This window comes from Mustela putorius, unplaced genomic scaffold, assembly GCF_011764305.1.
Source record: "Mustela putorius furo isolate JIRA1106 unplaced genomic scaffold, ASM1176430v1.1 tig00000698_pilon_pilon_pilon, whole genome shotgun sequence".
Classification (NCBI taxonomy): domain Eukaryota; kingdom Metazoa; phylum Chordata; class Mammalia; order Carnivora; family Mustelidae; genus Mustela; species Mustela putorius.
Genome location: NW_025421449.1, coordinates 4,120,325 through 4,140,643, shown reverse-complemented (window position 1 = coordinate 4,140,643; position 20,319 = coordinate 4,120,325). Strand labels below are relative to the sequence as shown.

General features: G+C 37.4%; 1 protein-coding gene across 2 annotated transcripts in view; it reads right to left on the bottom strand.

Moving 5' to 3' along the window:
• Positions 1-1,939: 1,939 nt before the first annotated feature.
• The window catches only part of MCU (mitochondrial calcium uniporter), a 197,774-nt gene continuing 179,394 nt past the window's right edge, over positions 1,940-20,319 (bottom strand). For both annotated transcript variants that reach the window (XM_004769477.3, XM_013044253.2), the window contains exons 5-8: positions 13,050-13,210; positions 11,351-11,554; positions 5,260-5,376; positions 1,940-3,898 (exon numbers count right to left, since the gene is read on the bottom strand). In XM_004769477.3, the coding sequence (XP_004769534.1) occupies positions 3,821-3,898; positions 5,260-5,376; positions 11,351-11,554; positions 13,050-13,210 (560 nt within the window). In that variant the 3' untranslated portion in view covers positions 1,940-3,820. The remainder of the gene's footprint in view (positions 3,899-5,259; positions 5,377-11,350; positions 11,555-13,049; positions 13,211-20,319) is intronic.

Below are 20,319 nucleotides of genomic sequence, written 5' to 3'. Positions count from 1 at the left end.
GAGACATAACTCTTAACAGTTTTGGTGAAGCTGAGTTCCAAAATCTAAGAAATTCCACTTTTCTGTGAAACCTTGCTACATTGATTTTTTAAATTCAACGTATTTGGTTGTTCTTTTTCTTTTTTTAAGATTTTATTTTTGTGAAGGAGAGTGAGTATGAGCAGGGGCAGGGACAAAGGGAGAGGGAGAAACAGACTCCCTGATGAATAGTGATGCAGTGCTCAATCCCAGGACCCCGGGATCATGACCTGAGCTGAAGGCAGCCACTTAACTGAGTCACCCAGGGGCCCCTATTTTTGTTTTTTGTGAGCATCTACTATGTGCTCATTACTATTCTCCTGCCAGTAAGCAAGATACAATAGTACATGTGACATGAGCTCTATTCTATTTACCATATTCACCATACTCACCAGCCTCTGTCACTGGGTTGTTTGGTCATAGGATTCACTGGTAAGTTCTGACATAGATGTCCACTGGTTTGACTAGATCAATGGTTCCCATTAAAATCACCAGAAGGACTTATTAAATACGGATTGCTGGCCCCATGCCTAGTTTCTGATTCAGTAGGGATCAGAGAACTTGCTTTTTTTTTTTTTTTTTTTTAAATTTATTTATTTGACACAGAGAGAGAGATCACAGGGGAGAGAGGAGAGAAAGAGAGAGGAACCAGGGGCTTGATCCCAGGATCCTGAGATCATGACCTGAGCCGAAGGCAGAGGCTTAACCCACTGAGCCACCCAGGTGCCCCGAGAACTTGCATTTTTAACAAGGAGATACCAGATTGCCACTCCAACAATCATACCATGAGAGAACTTTTTTACTGCCAGCTTTAAAGGTCTATCATCTTTTAACAAAACCGCATTATTTACACTAATGGATTTACCTCTTCTCATTATCTCCACTGAAAATTCACTAAAGCCTAACAATGTTGTTGAATATATATGTAGGCATTAATCAAAACATTTTCAATCTTATCTTCTTACACTTTAATTCTGTCCCAGGGATGTCTTCCAGGAAGCTCTCAGACATCTCATATTGCACTGAATATAGGCGTTTAACGTACGCTTTTTGATAGGCCTTCAATGGAGTAGGTAGCACGTGGTATTTTCCTGTTTGGTGATCATTATTTGCTTTGGTCAAATTTGAGACAAAGTCTTAAAAAATGAATATTTAATCTTGGTTCATTCCTGGACAGTGTTCTGAAGTCCAGGAGACCACACTGGGCAATCTGGTGTCTGATATAATGGACAATTTTCCTGTTAATCAGGATATAAGGATATTAGTCTCAGTACTGCCACTGGCTTTATTCTGCTTGTAGAAGTCACTTAATCTTTGATGGCTCTGGAAAATTAAGAAAATATTGACCATCTTAGATTCAGGAAGCATTAACGAAATGCCTGTTTTTAAAAATTTATTTGTTTGTTTAATTAATTTATTTATTTGGCAGAGAGAGCGAGCACAAGGAGGGGGAGTGGTTGGCCGAGGGGGAGGGAGAAGCAGACCTCGCTGAGCAAGGAACTCATGCTTTCTCTGTCAAATAAGTAAATAAAATCTTTTTAAAAAAATGCCTGTTTTAAAAATACAGGCTCTAGGAACCAAATTTAATTTCAAAATGATATTTTTATAAGAATTAATTTTAGGGCTCCTGGGTGGCTCAGTCGTTAAGTGGCTGCCTTCAGCTCTGGTCATGATCCCAGTGTCCTGGGATCAAGGCCCACATCGGCTCCCTGCTCAGGGGGAAGCCAGCTTCGCCCTCTCCCACTCCCCCTGCTTGTGTTCCCTCTCTCGCTGTCAAATAAATAAATAAAATCTTACCAAAAAAAAAAAAAAGAATTAATTTTGGAAGTAAACAGTTTTCCACTAGAATCACAGGAAAGTAAGTTTTGTTGCTGCTGCTGCTGCTGTTTTTTGTTTTGCTTTAAAGAAATAGATACTATAGTTCAAAAATTGAATAAGTATTTATTGTTCCAGAAGGTACATTGCTTTTTATACATATTTCATAAATGATACAGGATTTTACACATGTTCAATATTTTGCTATTTGTTTAAAGGACTTTTCTCCACATTTCCCTCCCTTGCCTCCCACACACCCTGAAAGGATTTGCTCGTTGCACTGTGCTGTTTCTTCTTAAAAACCTGCACACAAACAGGATAGATGATTTAAAAATAATTCACAGAACTTAACAAAAATAAATGAGGGAAGGGGTTGAACGATTCGGGGGCACTGGAAGGAAGGGGAGACATGCATCCTTTCATTCCATCATGCCAGCGGAAGGGGCGGCGGCAGGAGCAGAGCAGCAGCGGTCTGGGCAGGCCTTCAACCTCTGCAAGGCACCTGGAGTCTGGGTTTGTCATTGCAAGTGTTTCTTTTCATACACAATGATCCCAAAAGAGGAAGAAAATGAGAAAGAACCTCCTTGCCACAATGAGGAGGGGCGAATGGTGTGAAAGAAAAAGCCGATCAGCTGTGTGGCAAGCCTCATCATCCTTTCCATCCTGCCCCCACAGTCGTTAAAAACAGGATATTAGACACAGATTCCTTTGACTCTTCAAGTGCAGATGTCATCTGGAAATATGGTAGAAAATATTTTGATAGAGTATAAGATTAATTCTTCCTTCTCTCAATTTAAGATAAGAAAAAAGAGGGTGAAGAGGGTAGGTTGAAGGAAGCCGTAGAAATGTATTCCTGTATAAAGATAAATTGCACCCTTGGAGATCCACACACTTGATTTACAACTATTGAAGTGGTGGAGGTGGGGGGCTCACAAACAGTGTGGAAGTGTGTGTCCTTCAAGATAAACAAAGTCTCCAGACAAGGCAGCGCCATCTGGGTGGGCTGGAATGCTGTCACACGAGCAGATTAACAGCAAGGAGATTATTCTGGTTTGAAATGGCTAGAGAGCCATGATTTTTAGCCAATTTGTAAACCTTACCGTCTTCCTGATTTGGTAATATAGCTGAATACCGCCCCCCCTCGGATTTGCGTTATGGAGGGAGAGGGGAATATCAATAGGAGAGTTAAATAAAGGAGGGAAATTCTGCCTCCTCTTAAAGATTAATTAATAAAAAACAAAACAAAACAAAACAAAACAACCTCATGCAGTGTTGCCAATGATTCCTAGGTACTGATCCAGAGCACTGGAATATACAGACATCGAAGAAAGTATTATGGGATAATCCAAAGTGTCAATTATTAAACAGTCATAAGTTGATTCCAACTCTCATATGGATAAAATTAGCATAACCAACAGGACTGGGTGGTCAGAAAAGGGACACGAATAGGAGAGATTCCTGGTCACTTTGCAGAGACTGGGTCCAATTTAAAATAAATGCTAATGACATGGGCTCAGACTCTGTTTGCCACCCACATACCTTGAGGATTTGCTTTTCTGGTATATTTGTTTACTCCTATGTCAAAAATAAGAAAAGTCAAATTAAAAAAAAAATTAGAGCTGAGTGGGGTGCTGGTGTGTTACTGTTTTGCTGACCCTGCAAGAAGATGCAAGAAAGGAACACCCCCAGCATCCTTTTCTCTTTATGAATCTCTCAACTATATAATGCATCATTTTCATCCAGAAACTAAGATGCTTGATTAAGACAATATTCACTAAGCCCTTTGAGCTTATATTCCACAAAGCCTGATCCTTAGATTTTAACTTCCTCTTCTTCCTTAAGATCCTTTTTGTTTTGTTTTTTTAATTAAAGGTAAAAACCCTCTACCCCGACTTGGCTCCCAGCTTCCACCTGCAATGCTTTAATTAAAAAGGCAAGAGTTATAAACAGGTGTTCCTTCTGCCAGGATTCAGAGGCTCTTCGTAGATCAATCTTTTTCACCAATTTGTCGAAGGGGCAGATGTACTTGTAATGGGTCTCTCAGTCTCTTAAGGTCCATTTCTGCCTAAAATAGAAACAAAAGGTCAGAAAAACCGGCTAGTGAAGCTTTCAATGATATTATCCCCTCCTGAGAAAAGGTAATTGTCTTTTTCTGCATCACTATGAATCCCAGAAATCATCTCAATTACTCTCAAATTGAGACTGCCTCAGAAGCAAAGGGCTTTAAAGGCATAGGACAACCAAAGGGGACCAGAATGGAAGTCTTCCCTGGCAGGATCACCTGTCAACAGAGCCTCCAGGAAAGGCTGTGCTGTCAGCAGGGCAGGACTCAGAGGCTCAGGACCGTGCGAGCATCTGATGCACCCTGATGGCGTTTCTCAAACCTTTGTCTGGATCCGGAACTTGAACTTCCGTTGCTCAACACTTGAGTGCTTCCTCCAGTAGTTGTTTCAGTTTTTTTGCTTAGTGATTTTAAAATCAGGGATGTGCTGTCAAGGGCAGCACTTTCAAAACTCACACTGGCTGGGACCTCAGCTGTGGAGCTGGATTAGTAGGCTGAGGGTAGGGCTGGAGTATTTGTATTTTTAACAGCTCCAGGGATGCTTCAGCCCCACCCTCAGCCTAATGCGCTCCTTCCAGGTGAGAACCACCACGCGGAGCAACAGAAGACATAAATCAACTTAGGCCAAGGCAGGAAGACAGACTAAGCCTATTCAAAGTACAACCCCACCACCAATAAGGGACAGAGAAGAGCAACCAAACGTTATAGAAGACGGCAGAGTTTCTAGAGATTTTCTGAAAATTCGCTGAAGTCATGTAAGACTACAGAGAAGAAGAATGAAGATTTATTCAGCAAAATCAAAGATATCGGAGGGAGGCACATGCAGAAATTTGAAAGAGGTAACTATTATGAAAAATAAAATACATCTCTTTTAAAACAGCATCTTCTAGTTCAATAAACTCTGAGACTTGTGCCTGGCAAACATTTCCAGTAATCTTTCTTGGATTTTATTTTTCCCCCATAGCCACCACACATTTTAGGTGGAAAATCTTTCGAAATTGTTGTAAAAAGATTTTATAAAGAGAGAAAAGTAAAAACAGACAATTTTAAGGAAACAAAAAGAAAAAAAGGAAAAATAGTTCTACAAATTTCAATATGCTACTGTTAATAGGATAGATAGGACCCATCACCTTTTCACCTGCTGTGTTCTAAAACTTTCCAGAGAGATGTCCATGCTAAAATTCACATTTTTATTAACTGAGGAATAATTAATACAGGAAGAAGAGGGTGTGATCATTCTTTCAGAGTTTACCCACTGAAGCACTACAGTTATGGATAATGGTAATAATAATAACAATTATTATTATAATACCAATACCATACAAAATGGGACTGGAATTTATTTTTATTTTTGGAAAACTTACCTGAGCAATTGCATCCTTGAGTTGATTATATTTCTCTAGGTCAAAACGTGACTTTTTGGCTCCTTTATGGAAAAATAATAAGTATTGTCTGTCTCTGGCTTCTGGATAAACATATTCCTACAAATTAAAGGAGAAATTAAATTATTAGTCCTTAGAACACTATCTTTACAAAATGAGCACTAACTGCGGATTAGGTTCACCACACGTGCAAAGATAGATACCGATGTAGGTGCAGTGTTAAATATTTTTTTTAAAATTTATTTTAAACTAATTTTTTAAAGATTTTACTTATTTATTTGACAGAGAGAGAGAGAGAGAGAGAGAGATCACAAGTAGGCAGAGAGGCAGGCAGAGAGAGAGGGAGAAGCAGGCTCCCTACTTTCAGAGAGCCCAATGCAGGGCTCAATCCCAGGACCCTGGGATCATGAACTGAGCCAAAGGCAGAGGCTTAACCCACTGAGCCACCCATGTGCCCCTAAATATTTATTTCTTGAACATTTTTTTACTATGAAACACATGTGTAAGAGTACACAAAACAAAAACGTACATCACAATGAGTCATCACGTAATGCAGTCAAATGCTCTACCACTGAGCTATACCCCCATGAATCATCACATAATGAATAAGCTAATCACCACCAGATAAAGAAAATTGAACATTGCCAACAACCTGGAAGGCATCCTCCCACCTCTTCCCAATTATTAACCCAGGCTTCCTTCCCAAACTCATCACTATCTTGCCTTTAATGGTAATTATTTTCTTGTTTTCTTTACAGCTTTACTGCTTAAGCATGAATCCTCTTGAACTCTATGGCTTAATTTTATCTGTTTTTTAAATTTTATAAAAATGGAGTCAGACAATAGGTATTATGTGCAGCAACTTTTGCTTAATATGTTTGTGATATTCATACTTTTGTAATTCATTCATTTTCATTGCTAGGTTATATTCTATGGTATGACTACATCACAATTTATCCATTTTACTACTGATAAGACTTTGGGTTGGTTCCAGGCTTTCCTTTTATGAATAATGCTGCCAAGAACATTTTTGGGCTTTTCTTTTCTATTGGATGTACACCTATGAATGGAGATCCTAGATCATAAGGTATGACTGTGTTCAAATTAAGAAGTGATATAAAACAGGTTTCCAAAATGGTGGTACCAATTACATTCCCATCAGCAGGATACGAGAGTTCCCATCATTCCATATCCTTGCCAATACTTGGTATTGCCAGTTAAAAAAAAAAAAAAAAAAAAAAAAAAAAGTCATTCTGGTGTGTGTGAAGTACTACCTTATTTTTCAAAAATAGCTTTCATGAGATATAAATCACATACCATACAATTCATCCACTTAAAGTATAATGTTCAATGGCTTTTAGTGTATTCATGAAGTTGCACAACCACCACTACAATCAGTTTTTATCATCCTCAAAAGAAATCCCATTCTCTAGGGACACCTGGGTGGTTCAGTGGGTTAAGCATCTACCTTGTGCTCAGGTCCTAAACCCAGTGTCCTGGGATGGAGTTCCACATTGGACTCCTTGCTCAGCAGGAAGCCTGCTTCTCTCTCTGCCTCTGCCTGCCACTCCCCTACTTGTGTTCTCTCTCTGACAAATAAATAGATAAAACTTCATTAAAAAAAAAAAAAAGGAATCCTGTACTCTAATAATCACTTCTCATCTCCCTCAACATCTCCAATTCCAAGCAACTATTAATCTACTTTATGCCTCTGCAGTTTTGCCTATTCTGGACATTTCATATAAATGGAATCATATAGCATGTAGCCTTTTGTGAGTGCCTTCTTTCGAGGTTCATCCATTTGTAGCATGTATTGGTACTTCATTATTTTGTTGTTGCCAAGTAATATTCCATTGAATAAATATGCAACATTTTATTTATCCATTAATAAACTGATGACATTTAGGTTGTCTCCACTTTTCTGGCTATTATGAATAATGCTGCTATGAATATTCCTGCACAAGTTTTTGTATGAACATGTTTTCATTTCTCTTGGAGATCTATAGCATTTTCCTGATCACTCATGAGCCTGAGGCATTTTTGTTTCATATATTATTAGCCATTTGAACTTCCATTTTTAGATGTGCTTATTCAAATCTCTTGCCATCTTTTTCTACTGGGTTGTCTGGTTTTTTCTTACTGATTTATAGGTTTTGTTAATATATTCTGGTTATGGATCCTTTGTTGGGTATATGCCCTACAAATATCTCCTCCCAGCCTGTTTGCCCTTTTAATCGTGTTTTTTTGTTTTTAGATTTTTATTTATTCATTTGACAGACAGAGATCACAAGTAGGCAGAGAGGCAGCCAGAGAGAGGGAGGGGGAAGCAGACTCCCTGCTGAGCAGAGAACCGGATGCAGGGCTCAATCCCAGGACCCTGGGATCAGGACCTGAACCGAAGGCAGAGGCTTTAGCCCACTGAGCCACTCAGGTACCCCTAATGGTGTTCTTTAATAAATAGAAATTCTTAATATTTTAAAAAAGATTTTATTTATTTATTTGAGAGAGAGAGAATGAGAGAGGTGGGGAGGGGCAGAGGGACAGAGAGAGAAAAGCAGACTCCCTGCTGAGCAGGAAACCAGATGCTGTGGGGCTCGATCCCAGGACCCAGAGATCATGACCTGAGCCAAAGACAGACACTTAACCAACTGAGCAACCCAGGAGCCCCCAGAAATTCTTAACTTCAATACAGTCAACTTTATCATTCTTATTCTTTATGGTTAGCACTTCATTTTGGGTAAGAAATTATTTCCTATTCCACAGTAATTGGCATATTTTCCTATTTGCCTTCCAGAAGTTTTATTTTATTTTTTAAAAAGCTCTTATTTTTAAGTATTCTCCCACACCCAACGTGGGGCTTGAACTTACAATCTTGAGATCAACAGTTGTAGGCTCTACAGACTGGACCAGCCAGGTGGCCCTCTTCCAGAAGCTTTATTGTGTTAGCTTTCATATTTATATCTATAATCTATCTGGAATTAATTCTTGTTAATTAAGGATGTGTAAGGATGGGTTCATTTCATTTTATTTTTAATATGGATAATCAATTGTCCTAGCACCATTCGTAGAAAAAGACTCTTCTTTCTTTGCAGTGTTATCTTTTTAAAATCAAAAGTTCATTTATAACACATCTGTTTCTATATTCTCTCATCTATTCCATTGGACTATTTGTCTTTGTGCCATTATCTTAATATTACTATAATATTATAAATAAAGCTACAGTCTTCCATATCCTGTAGAGCAAATCCTCTTACCTAATTTTTCTTGTTCAAGGGTTCACTGGCTTTTCTTAGGCTTTTACATTTTCACTGAAATTCTAGAAACAGTTTATTCAAATCTTCCCCCCTTCATCCTCAGAATTGTTGGAATTTTGACTGGGGTTGCACGGAATCAAACAGATCAATTTGAATACAACTGACATTTTTTAATATTTACTTTTCAGTCTGTGAACATGTTCAGAAATTTCCTTTAAATTTATGTTTTTCTGCATAGCGATTTTGCACATCTTTTGCACGATTACTTTTAGTTTCATTTTATAATTGTTGCTGGCATATAGATATGCAATTGATTTATGTATATTGACCTTGTATCCAGTAACCCTATGAAACTCACTTATGGATTCTAATCAAATATATGTACATGTTTATATATATATATATATATTTTTTTTTTAACGTACGAAGACCTTTGAATAACATCAGTTTTATTTCTTTCCAGTCTTTACATTTTTTAATATTTTTTCTTCCAGGGATAATTTATGTTTGCTTCTGCCTGGAGCCTATGAGCACTAGCAGTTTTGGATTATCACTATTCTAGGAATACCTTAGTCTAATTGAGATGAATGAAGTTGGGCTATGGTTCAGAGAGAACCTACAAGAGGATCCTCCTTATTTGATAATGGTAGCTATTAGAGGTTCCAAACCAAACAATCTCAATTGTTTTGATCCTTCTAGATCATCAAGTTTTGCTCAGCTTCTTGGTCTCTGTCTTACCCTGCTTAGTCAGCATAAATCCCCAGAGGTATAAGCACACTCAGCACCAGGTTTACCTTCCTGGAATTCCTCTTCCTCAGGTCCTTGCATGGTAATTTGCTATCTTATAAGCTCTCTAGTGTCTGTAGGCAGATATATTTAAAGTTTTATCTAACTATTCTAACTTTTCCTCATGGGAGGATTGGTCTGATGCCTAGTATGTCATAAAAGAAGCAGAAGTGAATATTGAATTACAATGATGACAATAATGGATTAATAGTAGCTAAAGGTGGGGCATGCCTGGGTGGCTCAGTTGTTAAGCGTCTGTCTTCAGCTTAGGTCATGATCTCAGGGTCCTGGGCTGCAGAGAGCCTGCTTTTCTCTCTCCTACTCCCCCTGCTTGTATTCCTTCTTTCACTGTTTCTTGCTCTGTCAAATAAATAAATAAAATCTTAAAAAAAAAAAAAGTAGCTAAAGGGAAATAGAAATTGGAAAAAAAAAAACACAAAACCCTGAATGCCTCTCCTCCTAAGATATTATAGTCTAGTAGAGGAGTGAAGACATTATATGTGAATAACTATAATACAAGATAGCATAGGATAAGTGAAATGAGAGGTACAATGTGCTACAAGAATTCAGAAGGAGAGTTCAAAGTTGTCTGTAGGGAACTGGCCAAAGGTTCATGAAAGATCAGTATTTAAGAAACCTTGAAATATAACAGGTAGAGATCCACAGGGAGAACTCCCAGCTGACAGAATGATGGGAAGTAAGGAATGAAGTGGTAGAAAACTCAGGGCATTTGGGGGAATAATGAATATAATTTTATTTGTTTAAAACACACAGTAAGTATACTGTAGGGAACTGACAGACCTTTGGAGAAGACAGGGAGGAACCAGTTATGACTATCAGGCTAAGGAGTTTGGACTTCAATCAACAAATAAAAAGAACCTATTAAAGGGGTGTGTATATGAGGGACAGGAACAGGGAAGAGAGGAGAATGAGAAGGAAAGAAACAAAGACAGACAGCAAGGCCATGTCCAGAGCTGTGATTAGACATGACTGATCTGGTTGTTCAGTTCTGTTCACTCAGGGTAATGAGTATGAGCCAGACATGGGACTGGTGCTAGATACTCTGGGCAAACAATGGCCGACATGAACAGTTTATTGTCTCTCTTCTCTACCAGACAAGTTTGGGAGGCCCAGAAAGGTTAAATACCATTTGGGGGCTTTCATTTTCTCACACATAAATAGGCCTGTGACCAGTGGTCTAACAACAACAGAAACAAAATGCCTATGTTCAATCAGAGCTATATAAAAATATAAGAGAAGCAATTCTCAGCTTTGGTACCTAAGAAAATAGGAAAAGGTTCTCATGTCTCACTTACTGTAAATTTTTATCAAGGGAAGTTGAATCTGTGTGGTATCACACAGATAATAATAAGTGATAGTAAATCCTTCATACTTTTTAAAGTGCCAGAGGATTTTCAAGCTACTGTAAAAATAACACTGGCAACAAAAATGAGTTCCAGATATTGATATTTAATAAATGAGTCTTGGTAGCTAGTGAATAGGCCAGGCATATAAAGTGATTAGACATCTAATTTTCATCTCTCTTCTATGAAGCAAAAACAGTAACAAAGAAGCTTACTTATACTCTTAATATACTTAGAAATAGTCCAGAGTTGAATTTAACTATCTGATTAGTTATCACTAACTTTCCATTCCAAGAATTCAATAAAAACCAAAAGCCAAGCCAACTTGGCTGAGCAAGCTATCCTGCAGCAGATCATTCTTCTCTCTGTAAGGTATTTTTTTCTAAATTTAATGGCTTATATGGCTCACTTTATAGTCTGTGAGCTTCTTGAGGTTAGGAGCCATGATTCCTTACCTTTAACACCGAGAATAGAGCATAATACACAATTAGCATACATGTGCACAGGTGCATCTGTGTGTGTGTGTGTGTGTGTGTGTGTGTGTGTGTAGGATTAAAGAGTACTTAAGGGGAGATGGCTTTAGAAAGAATATGAGAGAAAAGAGAACTACTGTGACACCCAAAACTTCATTAGCATCTCATAAAAAGTTTCTGGAAGAGGAATTCTTACCTGGCGTGTCATTACAAAATATGCATACATTGCCATGGCACTTCCGTAAGTGATAAAGTAGGTGACTGGCTCCATGATGTCCCAGGAATATTCCCACCAGGTAAGCCGGGCCAAAATGCCAAACTGTGTGGCCATATAGGCAAGTCCACCCCATAGCACCAAAGTGGTCCTCTTCTCAGCTTTTCTGCTAATCTCAATTCGTACCTACAGGGCACACATGATCAATCAACAATACAGTATTTTGAAACAGAACCAATTTTACATTTAAACTGTTTACATTTGCAGAAGAAATAGGGCTCATAATCAGGACATGTTAGTCTCCCTTCTAGGAAACGTAACTTGTCTTCCTAAATAGTATCTGTAGTTTTCACTGAATATTTTATAGGAGTAACACTTTCTTAGGACACTTGTGTTTTATGTTTCACCCTAGAAGTAGGAAAAGATGAAAATATAGTGAAGCTACAGGAGTAAGTTAGTGTCAACAACTCTTTATCCAACGACACAATTATCTTTTTTGAGAAAGGGATATGAAAATATGCCAGTGTTCTCTTACTGTAGCATGTAAGATTTCATCTATCGTCACTGTTTACTCAAGGGGTCTGCTAGGGGGCAGAAAGTACAGAGAGTCAGAGCATGGACTCTAGATTCAGAACAGCTGTGTGCAGGTCCTGATCTGTGTATCGTCATCAGTGTCATACAGAGTTTTCTGAGGACTAAATAACGGACTACAGGTCAAATACTTGCACAATTCTCAGCACATAGTAAATAGTCAACAAAAGATGATAATTACTTTGTTATAGCTAGTACATTAAAACAATGCTTTTTTACATCTTGAAAATGCCAAATTTAAATCTCATTCTCCTTCACAACAGTTCAAGTCTGATTTCTCACATTTCTAATGATCTTAAATTTAATGAGAACCTTGAGATACACGTTCATTATTTTTAAGTAAATGAGAAGAAGCACAATATTAAGAGTATCTGTTCCCTCTCTTAATCTCTGATAGTCTAATTTCTTACAATGAAAATATTTGTATCATTGTTAAAAAATAAAAAAAAAAAAAATAAGAATGACATGCTTATTATAAAACACCTGGAAAAATGTAAAGAAGAAACCAGTCATCACCCTACTCTATTAGCATTTTGGAATATACTTCTGACATTTTTCCTGTGGGTTACATATACATATATATAAATATGCATAGCTATATGCACAACACATTTAAAAATTAGATCATAGTATGCATTAATATGCACATTTTATAATACACTTTGCATCAAATATCATAATATTCTTCTATTGCAATATGTAGATTAGGTCTACACAATCATTTTTAACAGGTGCATAATATTCCATGTAATATTGATTCTTAACTTGGCCAAAATCATTACCCCCTACACACATAACTTATCTCAATCAGTAATTAACTCAATTGTTGCAAAGGTCATAAATCTGGTTATGGGCAGACATTTAGAGCTCAAAGTTCTATGCCCACTATGAAGACTCAAAGCTATTCCTTTTCAAGTTTTTTCTTAGCTTTGATTGGACTTTGTTATGGTTCAGTTCCCAAAACTAAAGAACTAGTTTGACTGACACAACTCAATTACCAAAAAAAGATGGGGGGGCGGAGGGGGGAAGCAAACATATATGCTCTAGAAAATTACTGTTGAAGAGGAGAGTCTGAGATTTGAATGGGCACCTTTTCCAGGGGAGCCAGTTGCTCTTTGAGATCCTCTAATCTTTCAATAAGCTCCCTTTCCTTGTTTAACTGGTGCTGCTCGATGCACAGAGTAGTGTACAGCTGCTGGACGAGTGTCTTTACATCATTCAGTGTTGCTGCATTTTCGTGGCTTAAGAGGTCTGAAAAGAAAGGGGTTACAATTTTTTTTTTTTTTAGTGTTTGCCTTAGATGGAGCATTCCTATTCCCAGAGCTATTAGACAATAACAAAAACAAGACATACTCATTTACTACAGGAACCCCACCATACATGTTCAACTGAAGGAAAGTGATAGTTCCTTTTCAAAAAAGAGGTACCTACAAATCCTAGAAAGTCAGTTCAGATTTAGGCGACTTGAAAATTTTGAAGCCAACATCTACTTTTATATTCTTGGAAGTCAAAATGCTACAAATAAGATTACAAATAATAATAATCCTCATTAGATAAAAACAAAAAAGGGTGCCTGGGCAACTCGGTCGGTTAAGTGTCTGCCTTCGGCTCAGGTCCTGGGGTCCTGGGATCAAGCCCCACATAGGGCTCCCTGCTCAGCTGGGAAATTGCTTCTCCCTCTCCTTCCGCCAGCCGCTCTGCCTACTTGTGCTATTTCTCTGTCAAATAAATAAATAAAATCTTTAAAAAATAAAAATCTTAGGCAATATGTTAAAAACTAGTAGAGAGGTTCAGAATTTGATCATGCTTATCAAAATGCTTATCTATAATTTGTCTGTGTTCCTGCCATTTTAATTTGTGATTTTCTTCCTGTTTAATACAGGAAAAAAATACACAGTATTTCCAATTTGCAAATACAAAGATATAAATAAAAATACAATTATCCTAAAACTCTTAGTTCCCATACACCTTCCCCACATCATGCCAAATTTGATTTACCCCTGTTGGGAAAAGAATATAGCTGTTTGGGCCTGAATATCATGTTTTAGAGGGCATGAAGTTAAGAGAACGATTGAAAGGGTAACACATTAAATTCTTTGATTCAGTATCCTCTTCTGGGAGTAGCACGTGTTTCCAGAAATCTAAAAATTTTGTTTTTGAAAAATCTAATTTAAAAAATCAGCTTATCTCAGTTGTCAAAGAATAAAAACAAAAAACACAAGAAAGAAAACTTTTGCTTTAAACTCTTGCTAGCCTAGAGGCGCCTGGGTGGCTCAGTGGGTTAAGCCTCTGCCTTCGGCTCAGGTCATGATCTCAGGGTCTTGGGATCAAGCCCTGCATCAGGCTCTCTGCTCAGCGGGGAGCCTGCTTCCTCCTCTCTCTCTGCCTGCTTGTCTGCCTACTTGTGATCTCCATTTGTCAAATAAATAAATAAAATCTTAAAAAAATAAAAAGAATCACTTAAAAAAATAATAATAAAATAAAATCTTGTTAGCCTGATGATTCATAGACCTGTACCCTTGGGGCAAATAATACATTATATGTGAATAAAAAATCAAATCAAATAAAATCTTGTTAGTCTTAAATGTGACATTTTGTTACGTACAGCATAAGGTAACTCATCTAAATCAAAATAAGCCATAGTCAGAATTAGCCATATATTTAAACTTTTTTCAAGGATGTCCTTTAGTACAGTTATCACAGAAATTCAATCCATGAAAAATTCAAGTAAGGGCAGCAAATTAGATTAGAGAAGAGCTGATACAGTAAAATGGTAGCACAGTATCTTGCACACTTCAGTAAATGTGTGCTGAGTTAATGGGAACAGACAAAAGCAAGAACACTTTGAGTTCTAGAAGTCATCTATGTCAACAGGGCTTTCTTTGCACTGAAGTTGTAGCTCACATTTGCATATGGCTTTACATTCTCCAAAGTTACAAGAGAAAGCTGCACTCTGGAAGGCAGTAGCTTATCTGGAATGTTACAGTACAGTGGTAGAGTCTGTGTCTCTTGACCCCATGACTGGAACTGAGTTATAATGTTTCTACTAGATCAATAACAATATTTCTCCTGAAAGCTGGGTCCCCTTTCAAAAAGACAATTTCTTAAGTAGTGATCAATCATCTACAGTTAATAAAATCTCTTCACATATATTATTTATATCATGTTATCCTCACAATAACAGCATGAGTAAACTTGGCAGTCAAAATTTATAAATGAGGAATTTGAATCTGAGAGATAAGATTAACAAATGTTTTTGTACTAGGTACTGATCTAGTCACTACAGAGAAAAAAAAAATCAAGTATGAGGTGGCTGCTCTCTTTAGTGAGGTCTAAAACTAATACTCACAAACTTGCATAGCTCTTAGGAAATGGACAGAGATCATCTGACTGGTAATCCGATGACTTTCCTCCTGTATGCCCTTTCTTTTTCCATTTTAACTTTTTTTCTTTTTTAAGATTTATTTATTTATTTGACAGGGAGAGGGAGAATGAGGGAGGGATGGAGGGAGAGAAAAAATCTCAAGCAGACTCCACTTTGAGCATGGAGCACAATGCGGGGCTTGATCCCATAACCCCAAGATCACAACCTGAGCTGAAACCAAGAGCTGGATGCTTAAAAACACCCAGGCGCCCCCATTTTAACTTTTAATACTGTATTTGCTTAGAAGTCCAAGGAAGGAAGGGGAGTAAGGAAGGAGGGAGGAAGAAAAGAGGAAAGAAAGCAAATAAGCAAAACTAAACAGAATCTCTTCTCTTCTTTTTCCTAATGTAGCATGGATATGTTAATGATCAAGCATGTATAGATAATCATATCCTGAGAATCTGTAAAGTTGGAAATCAGACTTGGAATTTGTTTTACAAAAATATACGTCTCTGTTAGAATACTGTTCATTGAAAGCTTGTTAGTTTACACTTGATCTTAGTCAAAAGGCTGAGAAGCGATGAAAGCTTGTTAGTTTAAAAATTAATATTTGTATTAAGGGTTCTGCTGTGTAGAACATTTATTTTTTATATCAATCTTTTCTTTTATGGCTTCTGGGTTTTATGTTATAGTTAGGAAGCTCTTTTTCAATCCAAGGTTATAAAAATATTTCTCTTTAGATTGGCTTTCAGTACTTTTTAATATTTTCCTTCTTCAAAATTTAAATTTTTGATCCACATACCCTTTGACACAGCCTTCCACTTCCAGGTATTTTTCTTACATATACACTCATAGACTTCCTAAGTGACACATATTCAAGATTATTCAACATTACAGTATACACTATAGCAAAATATGAAAACTACATAAAGTCCATCATTAAGTTTCTAGATCCTTTCTTATCTTTCTCTCTTTTGTGTTTTGCTTATTTTCTTTAGTGATATATTGGATTTCTCTCTTTATTCTTTGCATGTTTATTAGTGGTTTTTAATATATTAGGTTACTATTAGGTTTGTATATAACCTGTTCTGCATACAGCAGTCTATATTAAGTTGATGGTCGTTTAAGTTTGAACCCATTCTTTTCTCCTCTCCTCTTAATGGTTTAAGTATATGTTATTACATTATATATCATTTTTAAAGTGAGTTCCTGGAATTTTTATGGAAATACTTTTTACTGCTTTTGTGTTTTCTGCCTTTTATACTGTCACTTTTGGTCTCCCCTTTCCATTCAGTAAGTCCCCTTTAATATTTCTTATAGGGGTAGTTTGGTGGTCATGAATTCATTTAACTTGTTTGTCTGGAAACTCTTTACCTCTCCTTCTATTCTGAATGATAGCTTTGCTGGATAGAGTATTGTTGGCTGAACATTTTTCCCATTCAGCACTTTGCATATATCATGCCTATCCCTTCTGGCTTGCAAGTGTCTGTTGAAAAATCTCTTGCTGGCCTCATGGGTTTTCCCTTGTAAGTTACTGGCTTCTTTTGCCTTACCATTTTAAGAATCTTTTATCATTATATTTTGGAAATTTAGTTACAATGTGTCTTGGTGTAGATTGCTTTTGTTGATTTTGATGGGAGTTTTATGGTTCCTCCTGGATCAGGATGTCTGTTTCCTTCCCTAGGTTAGAGAAGTTTCCAGCTATTATTTCCTCAAATACATATTCTGCCCTCTTTTCTCTCTCTTCTTCTGGGACTACTATAATACTTATGTGTTATTATGTTTGATGGAGTCACTGAATTCCCTAAATCTATTCTTACTTTCTGTAATTCTTTCTCTCTTTTGTTTAGCTTCATTGCTTTCCATTACTGTCTTCTAGCTAATTAATTTGTTCCTCAGCTTCTTCCAGGCTGCTGTTCATCACATCAAGCTTGCTTTTAGTTTACTGCACTCTTCATGTCTGACTCCTTTTTAAAGATTTATTTATCTGAGAGAGAGTAAGGGGGAGAGAGAGTATAAGGAGGGAGGCACAGAGAGAGAAGGAGAAGCAGACTCCCCACTGAGCAGGGAGCCCAACACAGGACTTGATCTCAGGACCCTGGGATCATGACCTTAGCTGAAGGCAGATGCTTAACCATCAGAGCCACCCAGGCGCCCCCATCCAATTCCTTTTTAACTCTTTTATCTCTGTGGTAAGGTTCTCAATGATCTCTTCCATTCTTTTCTCAAGCCTAGTGAATATCCTTAGGATAGCTGCTTTAAATTCTCTAGCAGGTGTGTTACTTACATGTTTGCTTAGATATCTAGCTGCAGCCTTATCTTGTTCTTTTATTTAGGATAAATTCCTATCTTCTCATTTTGTCTTAGTCTCTGCCTGCTTCTTTGTGTTACAAAAGCCAGCTATGTCTGCTACTCCCTTTTCAATGTAATCTTTTCTCTCCCACTTTTTAAAAGAAGATTTTTATTTATTTGAGAGAGTGAATGAGATAGAGAATGAGTGAGCATGAGCAGGGGTAGGGGCAGAGGGAACAGGAGAAGGAGACTCTCATGCTGAGCTGGGAACCCAACGAGGGGCTTGATCACAGGACCCTAGGATTATGACCTGAGCCATACATAGGTAGACACTTAACTGAACCACCCAGGTACCCCATCTTCTCTTCAGTAAGTTGTAGAGTTTGTTTTGTCAGCCCTTAGTGATCCTTTCTGGGGTATTTACGATGATGATAGTTATCTAGTTGTATTTATGGAAGGAGGTGAGCCTAGGGTCCTCCTATTCAACCACCATCTTCCTCAGAATCCACTCTTACTTCTTCAGCTTCATCTACAATCGCATAAGGTCTCAGTCCTATAATAAATCTTTTATTCCAAAATACCTATATAGTTCTGCCTCCACAACTGAACCTGGACTGATATAAATACTATGTATATATATATATATGTATGCTATTATTATATTATAATATATATACATATATATATATAACATATTATAAAAAGGGAAAAAAGTTATGCACTCATATTTTCTGACAAATCCATCAACAATATTTGTCAGGAAACATAAGAAACTAAGAACTGTGCTTGCTGGTACAGAAGGAGCAAAGGGTGGATGTAGAACAAGGAAAAGAAAACTTTTTCCCATACATTTTTTGACTTTGGCAGTTAACCTTGTGAATGTACTATCTATTCTAAACAAATAAAATTTAATGTGCAATCACATACTTTCTAACAGCAATTAAAAAACCATGAAATGATAATTCAAAGATCAATCTCAGAGATGTCCAACTACTAAAGCCCCAGTAAACTCAGGAAAATTGGCTTTATTTTGTTAGATTTTCTTGTCAGGAAGAATATGGTTCCAATGTATTGTCAAAGTGGAGGAAAACATCAACCTCAAATCCTTGACCCAGAAAAATTTGCCCACATATTTGGAGATGAAATTTTGAGAGAAGACAAATCTACTAATGACTTAACGATAACACTTTTGGATGACTTGTGTATGCTTCACTAAAAAGGCACTTAGATATTTGTTAACGTTTCTGCACATGTCATCAGTGCCAGGAAATTCAGGTACAGAAAGGCAAGAAGATGTGTTAACCTAATAGGGATTAAAAGTCTTTTCAGCTACTAGAATGGTTTGAGAAGGACTTTGGTTGAGTCTCTGATAAAGTATTTGTTCCTGTTTGTATTTAGTTTGGCCCTTTAAGTGTTCCTCTCAAGACATTTACATCATTAAGAGAGAAGCAAGGTCTCCAATATCCTCTGGATGGATATATGGGGAAAAGGCTTAGTGGTGCCAATCAAAATGATTCTCCTTATCACAACAACTTTCAACAACCACTGAGTTAGATTATATTCTCTTCTTCCCCAATAATTAAGTGGAAGGTAGTTAATTACTACTTCAACATGGACTGAGATAAAAGACCTTTTGTACTCCCTTTTCCATATTCCTCCCTCCATTCTAGATTTAGGTTAGGTTTAAAATAATCTAATTGATAAAACAGTTACTCTTCTCATTCTGCGGTGGGCAGAGGGCAATCCAGCCAAAAGAACGCAATGATGCTTATAGATAGCCTTAATGCTATGACCTGCCCCCTTGGTTTTTTCTGCCTCTTCCCTTTCAATTTTGGGCTTAGGTACAAGGGTACCCTTAGGTACAAGGGTTGTCAACACTTAGGCATCCATAATACTTACGGACTGTCAATCCACATAAACATTAAATGGGCCTTTATTAGATCCTCTATCAATAAGCCTTTTATCCTCAGTGCCTGGTGTAAGTGTGTAAAGTTCAGGTTTACTGACACACAACATTTTTAGTTCGAAAGTGCTATCCATCAACAGGGAAATGAAAGGAACGCCGGGGTTGCTCAGTCCATTATACATCTGCCTTCAGCTTATGATACCAGAGTCATGATACCAGAGTCCTAGGATGGAGTCCCACATCAGGCTCCTTGCTCCATGGGGAGCCTGCTTCTCCCTCTGCCTGCTGCTCCCCCTTCTTGTGCACAAGCACTTGGTCTCTCTCTGACAAATAAAGTCTTAAAAAAAAAACAAAACAAAACAAAACAGGGAAAAGGAAAATAGGAGAGAAGTGAAAGTTAAAGGGCAGGGGTGGGGGGGTTGGTAGAATTCAAAACTTAAAAAACTGTCCTGGAAAAGTTCTCCTTCATTAACTCTTTTATTAGATTTGCTCCATTGCTCCATGTATATATAAAATCCTCGTGTTCCTCCTCCTCATTTGATACCTGAGCTCTAGTACCTTCAGTTTCTTTTCTGTTTAGCCTTTTCACTAAAAAGTATATGTGGGGAAGAGGAATATGCCTACTCATCTGGATTATTGCCAACTTTCTCAAACACAGAAATGCACACTGCTCTCTTGATGCAGTTGAAAAAGAGTGGTGACTTGGATGCCAGCAATATCTTCCTCACACAGGGAGAGGAAGATCATATGGTGGCAACAAAATTAAAGCCTATTTTATACATTATCAAAAGAAAATGA